At 39.0% G+C, this 12,240-nt stretch overlaps 1 protein-coding gene across 6 annotated transcripts in view; it reads left to right on the plus strand.

Annotated features, from left to right (window-relative positions):
* The window catches only part of LOC122562231 (E3 ubiquitin-protein ligase rnf213-alpha-like), a 185,504-nt gene that overhangs the window by 92,449 nt on the left and 80,815 nt on the right, over positions 1-12,240 (plus strand). For all 6 annotated transcript variants that reach the window (XM_043714953.1, XM_043714955.1, XM_043714956.1 and 3 more), the window contains 3 exons: positions 1,120-4,713; positions 5,610-5,746; positions 6,528-6,623. In XM_043714953.1, the coding sequence (XP_043570888.1) occupies positions 1,120-4,713; positions 5,610-5,746; positions 6,528-6,623 (3,827 nt within the window). The remainder of the gene's footprint in view (positions 1-1,119; positions 4,714-5,609; positions 5,747-6,527; positions 6,624-12,240) is intronic.

Below are 12,240 nucleotides of genomic sequence, written 5' to 3' on the forward strand. Positions count from 1 at the left end.
TATACCTTTTATTTCCTTTAGATTTTATCTTAACTGCTCGGCAGCTCTGTCATCTTTGACCCTACATAGACTTGAGCTGATCTGACACTCCACTATATGTGTTTCAGTTCATGTAAAGATCTGTTCATACCTCACCTCTGCTCAGTGACCCAAGTTGCTTTCTTGTCTGATAGCGCTATAATTTTAAAGTATATATGCTTGTTTTCAACCTCTTCACTATCATATTCCTGTAGCCTCTTTCTGTCTTACAAGTTGTTCAGATATCTGCGTTCATCCAATATAGTTTGTTGGCATCAATAATTTTAATTAAAAGTATTAGTGACATGGGATGAATAATCCTAAAGTTGTGGAATTGTCTCTTTGAACCCACTCAAAATCCCAATATTCTCTTTTTTTACTCTCAATGTCTGCACTGACTGAAGCCTCATCCAGCCTTTTAACTTTCTCCGTAGTTCTTCAACTTCTGACTGCTGAACCTCCACCATTTTCTACAGATGTCATTGGTTTCAACACTGACAATAGTTTTTGGCTTTTTGCTTGTCCTTAGGGAAGCAACAACGAGCGTCAGCCTCAAGTTCACAGTAGCAGAAGTACCTCCTATCCTCTGACTATCAAATCCCCAGTTAATACAACATTCCTAGATGTTACTGTAAACTTATGCAGTTCTTTGCCTCAGTGCCAAATTGGGACTGCACTCCTTTAATGCACAGCCCCCATGACTAGTATTCAATATTGAATAATTAGTTTGAGAGTGCCATAGGATTCTTGCACCATCTGTCCACTGCTTATTCTTAATCTTGGTGTTGTCTGTAGTATTGCACTTCTATTGTTTGAAGAAGATTGAGTATCTTTGTAGATATGTTGTCTGGATATCAGTAACAAAATATATTTTTTCATTAGTTTCATTGTATAATATTACTTATCCTTAAGAGTTTTGTTGTAAAAATTGGGATGTTGTGTTAAAAGCAAAAAAAAAGGAAAGAACAGCAGAACACTTATACTTAGTGATTACGCATTAGCTCTCAATAATGAGACAGAGAGAAGCTTATGATTTGGTCGGACTATGGCGACTTTACCAAAAGTGATATTCTGATTCAGTTTTTCATTTTTATATTTCAGGGGACCCAAATACCAAAGCATGGCTTCCTCGATATTTTTCCCAAAGTATACTGTAGACCACCAAAAGAAGTTCTTGAACAGGAAGTCAGAAAATCTGAAAATCTATCATGGAATGGCATTGATCCTCTTGTAGATGATGAAGAATTTCGAAGTGAAACATTTCAAAGGCCATACCAGTATCTCAGAAGATTCAAAAACCAAGAAAATCTGGATATCTTCAGCTATCAAACAGGAACTGTTGAAGGCAGCCATGTTGAGTGCCTGCAGCTGTTTTTGATCTATTGTGGGGTGATGGATCCTTCTTGGTCTGAGTTGCGGAACTTTGCCTGTTTTCTGAACCTGCAGTTGAAGGACTGTGAAACCTCTGTGTTTTGTGACTTTAGTTTTATCAAAGATACTCTACAAGGATTCAAAACTTTTGTTGTTAATTTCATGATTTTAATGGCAAGAGATTTTGCAACACCTTCTCTAAGTATCTCAGACCAGAGCCCAGGAAGGGAAGTCGTCAACTTAGAAGGTGTTAAAGAAGAAGATCTTGCACCATTTCTTGTGAGGAAAATGTGGGAATCTGAACCACATCCATACATTTTTTTTAATGATGATCACACATCTATGACTTTCATTGGCTTCCACCTTCGAGAAAATGGCCAAGGTGGGATTGATGCCATAAACCCATCAAATGGCAAGATTATTAAACCAAATATAATGACTCGTGAACTGTACAAAGGTTTACTTCTACAAAGAGTTCCATTCAACACAGATTTTGACCAGCTTCCACGAAGTGAAAAGATTGAGCGTCTTTGTACGGTATTGGGCATTCAATGGCCAATGGACCCTGATGAAACCTACGAGCTCACCACAGATAATATTTTAAAAATTCTTGCGATTCACATGCGTTTCAGGTGTGGCATTCCTGTAATCATCATGGGGGAAACTGGCTGTGGAAAGACCAGGCTGATTAAGTTCTTATGTGATTTACGGAAAGTTGGAGCGAACACTGACAACTTGAAACTAGTCAAAGTCCATGGTGGAACAACTGCAGACATGATTTATTCAAAAGTTAAAGATGCAGAAGTTGTTGCTTTGGAAAATAAGATGAACTTTGATTTTGACACAATTCTCTTCTTTGATGAAGCCAACACTACTGAAGCTGTGAATAGTATTAAGGAAATTCTTTGTGATCAGATGATTGAAGGGATACCTTTAACTCCCAATACTGGTTTACAGATAATAGCAGCCTGCAATCCTTACAGAAAGCATACAGATGAGATGATAAAGCGTTTAGAGTCAGCTGGGTTAGGCTATCGTGTTCGAGCAGATGAAACAGAAGATAAACTGGGATCTATTCCCTTGAGGCAACTTGTTTATCGTGTACAAGCTTTACCACCAAGTATGATACCATTAGTATGGGATTTTGGGCAACTTAATGATATCACTGAGAAGATGTACATTCAACAAATTGTTCAACGGCTGACTCAGTCCATTTCAGTCCCTTCTACCTATATTAAGTGCATAGTGGATGTTTTGGCAGCTTCACAAAATTTCATGAGACATCAGAAAGATGAATGCAGTTTTGTCAGTCTTCGAGATGTGGAAAGATGCATGAAAGTGTTTGTTTGGTTTTACACCCGTCGCCAAATGCTGTTGAACAAATTGAAAGAATTCTTACAAGGTCAAGCTGTTAAGAATGCACTCCTTGATGCCAAAAATGATATAATCTGGTGCATAGTGTTGGCACTTGGAGTTTGTTACCATGCATGTTTGGAAAAGAAAGTTGCGTATCGGAAATTTATCTGCCGTCATCTTCCTACACCATATAATAATACTGCCAAATTCTTGGAGCAACTCGTGCTCCTCCAAGACCTTTTATTAAGTGGTGTACCGCTGCGAGAAACAATAGCAAGAAATTCTGCATTGAAGGAAAATGTTTTCATGATGGTTATTTGCATTGAACTTAAAATTCCACTGTTCTTGGTTGGAAAGCCTGGAAGTTCAAAGTCCCTTGCAAAAACAATTGTAGCAGATGCCATGCAAGGGCAAGCAGCACATTCTGAATTGTACAAAAACCTAAAGCAGATCCATCTAGTATCATTTCAGTGCAGTCCTCATTCCACCCCTGAAGGAATCATTAATACATTTAAGCAGTGTGCACGTTTCCAAGAAGGAAAGAATCTTGATGAATATATTTCAGTGGTTGTCTTGGATGAAATTGGCCTTGCTGAAGATTCTCCAAAAATGCCACTGAAAACTCTACATCCACTTTTGGAAGATGGATGCATTGACGATGATCCCCTTAAACACAAAAAAGTTGGTTTCATCGGAATATCCAATTGGGCCCTTGACCCTGCTAAAATGAATAGAGGAATTTTTGTATCACGAGGAGATCCTGACAAAAAAGAACTGATTGAAAGTGCAAAAGGGATCTGTTCCTCGGATCCTGTGATACAGAAAAAAGTGATTGGCTTGTTTGTGAGCTTTGCAGATGCTTATCTAGCTGTTTGCAAAAAGCAAAATAAGGAGTTTTTTGGCCTGCGCGATTATTATAGTTTAATAAAAATGGTATTTTCACTTTCAAAAGCTACCAAATTGGAACCAACACCAGAGCAGTTAGTGCAGGTTGTGCTGCGTAACTTTAGTGGAAGTGATGATGTTGATGTTATGGAAGTTTTCAAGTCAGTACTCAAGAATGCTTCTCTTAATAGCATTAATACAATGGAACTGATCAATCTCAATATAAGTGCTGATTCTCTTGACAACGAATGCCGGTACCTGCTCATTCTAACCAAAAACTATGCTGCTCTTCAAATACTTCAGCAGATGTTTTTCTCCAGAAAACACCAGCCTGAGATCATCTTTGGGTCCAGTTTTCCCAAGGATCAGGAATATACTCAGATTTGCATAAACATCAATCGTGTGAAGATATGTATGGAAACTGGGCAAATGGTGTTTTTGTTAAACCTTCAGAATCTCTACGAAAGTCTTTATGACGCATTGAATCAATATTATGTCTATCTTGGAGGACAGAAATATGTCGATTTGGGTTTGGGGACTCATAGAGTCAAATGCAGAGTCCATCCAGATTTCAGGCTGATAGTTATAGAAGAGAAAGAGGTGGTCTACAAAGAGTTCCCAATTCCACTTATCAATCGGCTTGAGAAACATTATCTCGACATTAATACTGTTCTTGATGGAAATCAAAGAGATATTGTAGAACAATTGAAGCGTTGGGTGGACACGTTCACAGCAGCCCAATCCAGAAACGCCTCCATCCATGTAAGACAGCAAGCATACAGTCCATCTGATGTATTTGTTGGCTATCACTCTGACACTTGTGCATCTGTTGTTTTACAAATAACAGAAAGGTTGAAGCAGAGTGAAGGTTCCTGGGAAGAAGCTCTTAAAGAAGCACAATGGGTGTTATTGAATTGTGCCACCCCAGACTCTGTAGTTCGTTTAACAAATTCTAAATTTGCTCCATATCAAACTGACATGATAATGCAGAAGTACTTTGCAGGCCAACATCATGATTCCCTTGCGGATTTTATACATTTTCACACCAAATCCAGAGTTCAACATTGGGCAGCATTCATTGAGGTAAGCTGCTTCTATAAGCATAATGTAGCTGTAACAACAATTTATGTACCAATTACTAGGATACAATTTCTTGATCTAGATATACTATAAATTATTTGTAGAGAATTTCCTTTAAATATCAACTGAGATGTAGGTGTCACATGTTAGAGTTGATCTTCCTCTGCATCTTCTCTGGAGCTGTAACACCATATTCTGCATTCTGTTCTCTTACCCTCCTCTAGGTATGATTTATCTGGAGAGCACGCACAATAGTTTCTCAGTACATGTGACAAGTGATGAATCAAATCTCCACACAGGCTGAAACATTGAAAACCTTTTAATGTATTTGAACTTGATCTTTTGATTATTGAGATTGATCTTCTCATTAAGTTTCATTGTATAATATTTTAACACCAGTATCTGTTTTATCTAGTTTTAAGTATAGATTAGATTACCTACAGTGTAGCAACAGGCCCTTCAGCCCAACCAGTCCACACCCACCCTCCGAAGAGTAACCCACCCAAACCCATTTCCCTCTGACTGATGTACCTATCACTATAGGCAATTTAGCATGGCCAATTCACCTCACCTGCACGTCTTTGGATGTGGGAAGAAACTGGAGAACCCAGAGGAGACCCACACAGACACGGGGAGAATGTGCAAACTCCACTCAGACAGTCACCCGAGGCTGGAATTAAACCTAGGACTATGGCGCTGTGAGGCAGCAGTACTAACCACTGAGCCACTGTGCTGTCTGCGATTTGACACTACATTTGACAATCTCAATCTTGCTATCACAATAATTGTAAGAAGTAGAAAAATCTACTCCAGTTGGCTTTAACAGAAAAGGACAGGAGAATCTCGATGTTTGCTTTATTCACAACCATAGCTAATTAATTGTTTTTTCTTTATTTTAGGTTACGACTCATTCACGTCTTCTAACAACTTCTGATCTCGAATCTTTGCAAAGGGAAGTAGGTGAGAGTGTTGAGGCAGTCTTCTGTTTTTCACTACAGCAGTTTGACACAGAATATTCATTCCTGAAGAAAATAAGGTTAGTTTTCAACAATTAAATAATTTAAAATTTATCTGTTGATTAGCTATCCTTTTCAATGAATAGCAATGGTTAATAAGTAATTTTTTTGCAACTCTCACAGAGCAAGATTATATTCTGATCAAAATAAATTATCATATGTTTAACTTATAATCTAAGTCTTCATTTTTAAAAGAAAACTCACGTTAATTTAAATGTTTGTCTCCTTGATATGAAAGGCTTTTGGTGCAAAAATGCCTCACAGACAACATAGGAATCAACCATTTATTGATTCAGATCTATGTGCTAGCTTGTTCAGTCTAAGCAAATCTAAAATTTTAATCAAAATTCCCTCAGCATTTTTAAAAATTCTGTATTAACTTTACTTTCCAAGAAGTTATTTCCCTTTTAAACACCTCAGTTGATCCTGAGATTATATCTCAATGCATTCAAATTCTCATAGCCATTATTTTTGTAGAATTGGTTTCAGCTTTTTTTGGGTCTGATTTTTGTTCCTCTTTCTTTTGCCTTTGTAATTGGAATATCTACTTATACACCTTCAGGTTAGTAATTCACAATGATATCCCTGCACTGCAGTCAAAACATGGGTAAATTGAAATCAAAGTTTTTCTAACTTGCTTCTCTGATCAATAATAAAGATCTAGCAACAAAATTAGCGAGGGTCACCAGATTACTGATGTACTGATTAATATTTTCTCAAGTTGTCCTCTTTAATCTTTGCTGCTTCTCTGCTCAAATGTTAACCTTGTTAAATATCTTCAAATACAATCTTTGCCTCCAGGCACTGTGTTGACTTCTGCCAAGGAAATAAAATCTTGCTCATACAAACAGACTTTGAAAATAGTTCACAAAGTGCAAATTTGATTGCTTCAGCAAAGTAAGTATTATGCTTCTTCTCTGCTCCATATTGCAGTTATTTACTTTGCCTTTCTTTCTTTGGTATACATTAAAAGAAAAGATAGAACTTTTTTCTTGAATACACAATATATCTTTAATATTTTAAGGAATGAATGATGCTAATTGAAAAGTTTCTGAGTTTTATTTTGCCGAGATCATCTTTCGCTAATGATAGATAGCTTCATGTATCTTTAAGGAGTATCTTAAAGGAAGAAGGAGGTGAAGGTGGACATAAAGACCAGAACATGGTTGCTAGACAACTGTGGTACTGTAAAAAAAATTAAGAAAGCACAATATCAGATTTGGAGGAAGCCATGTTTATGTTTGGAGGAAATTACAGACATTGGGAGGGAACAAGACCGCGGAGAGAATTAAACTTCAGAATAAGAAATATGAAGTAGGGGTATTGAGGGAGCAAGGCCCAATGTAAGTAAGAGAGGCCATGAAGAATAGATGAAATATACATTTGCTGTATAAGATATAGGTACCAGCTTTAATTGAGTTGAAGTTTGTGGAGGGTGAAATATGGATGGCCAGTCAACAAAATATTTGATTACTTAAATGAAAATAGCCACGTACGAATATGAATTGTATGGACGGATGCCTGCAATTCTTGCTCTGCCATTCAGTAAAAACAGTCTCCACTACTCTTTCCCACCTTCCCCTTAAATAATTGTAGATCAAAATCCATCTTAATTCAGTCTTTTTTTTTGTATTCATTGATGGGTATCACTGTATACCACTAATTGCTCAGAGGGCATTTAAGAGCCACTCACATTGCTATTGGTCAGGAGTCACATGTAGAACACATCAGGGAAGTATTGCATATTTCCATCCCTAAAGAACATGAGTGAGCTAGGTGGATTTTTGCCAACAATTAGTGATTAATTCTCCCCCTCTGCAACTGGAACCTCAAAGTCCTGACCCACAGACCGCAATCAGTAAAGATAGATGACAACACCCTCTCCACAATAATCCTTAGCGCTGGTATCCCGCAAAGCCACATACTCAGCCCTTACTATACTCCTTATACAGGACTGATTGTGTGGCCAAATGCAGTTCTAACTGGATTTACACATACCAACAAGACAGAGTGCAGGAAGGAGATAGACAGCTTAGTGGCATGGTGTAAGGACAATAATTTCTCCCTCAATGTCAGCAAAATGAAGGAGCGGGTCATCGATGGTGCTGAGGCTATTCACCTTATCCATGCCATTCATGATTTTATAAATCTCTATACAGTCACCCCTCAACCTGCAACACTCCAGGGAAAATAGCCCCAGCGTATTCAACTTCTCCCTATTGCTCATACCCTGCAACCCCTGCAAACTGCTTGTAAGTCTTTCTTGAGCTCTTTCAAGTTTAGCAACACCTTTCCTATAGCAGGGAGGCCACAATTGAACACAGTATTCTAAAAGTGTCCTGTTCAGCTGCAACACAATAAGCCAACTCCTACACTCAATGCATTGACCAATAAAGTTACTCTCAGAACTCCATTGGCGGGCATGTGGATCTGAACATCATTTGTCAACATCTCAGAAATGACCAGAGGTTATGTCAACTGCCGCAACAAACCAGGACTCATGGATGGCGGGTGGGGCAGAGCACCAATGCTTTGCCAGGGACTCACTGGTGTTGTTGCCCTGCATGATGGCGAGTCATGTGGGAGGAGGACCACCAGCACAACCTGATCCACAACCTGAGTTACAAATCCTCTCCAAAACCTCATATCCCTTTTATATACACTCACCCATGGAGAAATAGATAGAAACACACGAGAAAAAGGTGTTTTGGGTGGAAGGGAAAACTAGGAAGGCATTTCAATGGACCCTGTACACCTGTCTCCCTGAAATGGTCGTTTTGGTTTGTTAGTACTGCAGCGCCTTCATTCTCCTCCACTTAAACATGCAAGTGGGACAGGGCAACTGGTTCACACTCGTCAAGTCTCTGACTTATTGGTTAAAAGCCACAGCTTACAACAACTGATGAGGGGAATTAAACTGGCTTCCTTCAGGCTTAGGTGTTTTTACAGCAGGGAAAAGGACAATCTTGTTTTTGGAGGTCTGATGGCTTTGACTATATTGTTCACATCCCTAAGCTGTTCAGCTACCTTGGGACAAATCTCTTGATCATTGGCAGAATGAGGGACTTTGTCCTCAAAAACTGGTCACCATACCTTGGACTAACCTGTTTCTAGCTGAATCCCTTTCATACACATCCTCTGCTCCAGCTCATCTGCAGCAACTTACATCCATTGCTTCAACAAGCAGTATAAACAGCACCTGCAATGAGTATGATAGCTTGTTTTGAAAAGGTGCAGCTATTGTGGAGTTCAACCTGGATAAATGCGGAGTGATTCATTTTGACCGGTTGAATTTTAATGCTGAATACGGGGTTAAAGACAGGATTCTTGGCAGAGTAGAGGAACAGCAGGGTCTTGGGGTCCACGTACATATACCCCTTAAAGTTGTCACCCAAGTTAATTGGGTTGTTAAGAAGGCGTATGTTGTTTTGGCTTTCATTAACATGGATACTGAGTCTAAGAACCGCGACGTTTTGCTGCAGCTCTATAAAACCCTGGTTAGACTGCACTTGGAATATTGTGTCCAGTTCTGGCCCCCTCATTATAGGAAGGATGTAGAGAGGGTACAGAGGAGATTTACCAGGATACTACCTGGATTGGAGGGATTGTCATATGAAGACAGGTTGAGTGAATGAGGGCTTTTAACACTGGAGAGAAGAAAGGAGACAGGTGACTTGTTAGAGGTATACAAGGTAATGAGAGGCATATATAGAATAGATAGTCAGAGACGTTTCCCAGGGCAGAAAGGAAGGTCATAATTTTAAGGTGTTTGAAGGAAGATACAGGGGAGATGTCAGGTAGGTTCTTTACGTAGAGGGTGGTGGGTGCGTGCAATGCATTGCCAGTGGTGGGAGTAGAGTCAGAGACATTAGGGACATTTAAGCAACTGCTGGATAAGCACATGGACAGCAGTGAATTGAGGGGTGTGTAGGTTGGGTTGATCTTAGATTAAGATAAATGTGCCTCACAACATTGTGGGCTGAAGGACCTGTACTGTGCTGTACTATTCTGTTCTAATACAAAAACAGAAATTGCAAGAAAAGCTCACCAGGTCTGGAAGCATCTGTGGAAAGAAATCAAAGTTTATATTTCTGGTTGAGTCACCCTTCTTCAGAACTGATTTCTCTCCACAGATGCTGCTGACCTGTTGAGCTTTTCTCGCAATTTCTGTTTTTGTATTAGAACATAGAAAAGTACAGCACACTACAGGTCCTTCAGCCCACAATGTTGTGAGGCACATTTATCTTAATCTAAGATCAACCCAATCTACACACCCCTCAATTCACTGCTCACCAGAACTGATTTCTCTCCACAGATGCTGCTGACCTATTGAGCTTTGCCAGCAATTTCTGTTTTGGTGTCTGAATTACAGCATCCGCAGTTATTTCAGTTTTTATCAAGTGCACCAAACACGTTCTTCACTACCCTGTCTACCTATGACTCCATCTTCAAGGAATTATGAACCTGCACTGCAAGGTCTCTATATTCAGCAACTCTCCCAAGACCCTACCATTAAAAGTATAAGTCCTGCCTGTATTTCAATTAACTTCATGTGCCACTCTTCCACCCATGAAATCAAGGTCTCTTTATACACTGAGATAACCTTCTTTACTGTTCACAACACCAGCAATTTTGATGTCATCTGCAAATTTAGTAACCATTCCTTCTATATTCACATCCAAATCATTTATATAAATTACAAAAAGCAGTAGACCCAACGTATTCTCTCCATGATTATTCTTTTGTCCTTAATGCATTTGTCAAATCTCTTTGGATTCTGCCTATGGTTAAGGAGAATGAAGAGGGCTAATATAGCTTTAATTTTGAAGAAATGTGAAGTAGTGCATTTTGATAGAAGAAACATCAAGAGACAATACAGGTTCAACTTTGAGGGGAGAACAGAAGCAGAAGGACCTTAAGGTTCACATATCTAATTCTCTGAAGATAGCCAGGCAACTTGAAACAGTTGGTCTTGGGATAATAAATAAAGGCATAGAATATAAAAGCAAGGACGTGATGCTGCACCTCTACAAATCATTTGTCAGACTACATTTGAAGTATTGTTTTCAATTTTGGGCATCTTATTTAAGGAAGGCTCAAAAGCGCAAGTGAGTGTGAAAAGGAATTTTACTAGAATTATGTCAAAAGTGTAGAATATTAAATGTGCAGAGATAGCAAAATTAGGCTTATCCTTCTTGGAGCAGAGATTAAGAGATGAATTTATTGAGGTATTCAAAATTCTGAACAATCTTGACATGGTCAAGAAGGATATTCTGTTTCTATTAGTTGGTATGTCAGTTAATGCAAGATCTCAGTTTCAATATTGTCAGCAAGAGAGCCAGGAGTGAGATGAGGAGAAACGTCTTTACTCAGAGAGTTGTTAGCAATTGGAATGCACTGCCTGGGAGACTGGTGGAGGTGGATTCCATTTAAGGTTTCAAATGAGAACTGGACATGTTTGAAAGTGATGAGTTGGGAGGACTACAGGTAGGCCTGGAGAATGGGACTCCCTGGGTAGTTCTTCCAGGAACTGGTACGTACACAGTGGGTTGAAAGGCCTCCTCTGTGCTGTACAATTCTATGATTCATGTAGGCTGTCATTGTAGGGACAGGAACATAACTGGATAGAATTAACATCGAGTTCATTTGAAGAGGGTGGGCAATATATTTAAGAACTTCGGATAGAAATGCGTCTTTAGAGATTGGCTTATAATTTGCAGGGACAGGGTGGTTTAAGATGGATTTTTGATGGTGGTTTTGACAGGGAGAACCAATCACAATGTCAGCTCCACATGCCACAAAGGAAGTTGATTAGTTGGCATAGTAGGAAATGGACGGAAAGAAGTAGAGAGATAGGCAAGACCTGCTGAGCAAATGTATGAGGGGAAATGAGAGCACAAGGCTATTGTGGAAATGTCATATTGTCAGGAGGCAGTTAAAAAGTCTGAAATGACCTAAAGCTGAGAGTGTGCTTATGTGAAGGAAACAACAAATACTGGCAATCACAGTGGATCAGACAGCATCCATGAAGAGAGAGCAAGCTTATGTTTCGAGTCAAGACCGTGATGATCTTCAGCAATTGTTGTTTTCAGTACAGATTCTGGCATCTGCAGTCATTTGCTTTTACAGTGCGCTAATGTGGTTGTTTTTGTTTGGAGAGAGTTTGGTACAGGTTTGGCAGAGGCAAGCAACTCATTCACTGTGGAATGCCTAAAATGTTAGTTGTGTTAATCTGTGTCTGTTAATTCATGACACACTGCAAAATTCAATGCTGTGTCCAAATTCATCCAAATTGAGTCAAGATTGTACTTTCACAGAAACCTTCCTCATAAAAATGGATTTAGGAATAGGAACCAGGATTTTCTTGCTAAGTGTACATCATGTAATACATTTGTCTCTCCTGGCACTGAGTGGCAGAATTTCATATTGTTGGGAATTCACTAAATATTTTGTAATTGTATCCACAATATGTCTGAGCAGATACATTTTCACTAATTTACCACTGTTTCTATTT

Source organism: Chiloscyllium plagiosum, chromosome 24 (assembly GCF_004010195.1).
Source record: "Chiloscyllium plagiosum isolate BGI_BamShark_2017 chromosome 24, ASM401019v2, whole genome shotgun sequence".
Lineage (NCBI taxonomy): Eukaryota > Metazoa > Chordata > Chondrichthyes > Orectolobiformes > Hemiscylliidae > Chiloscyllium > Chiloscyllium plagiosum.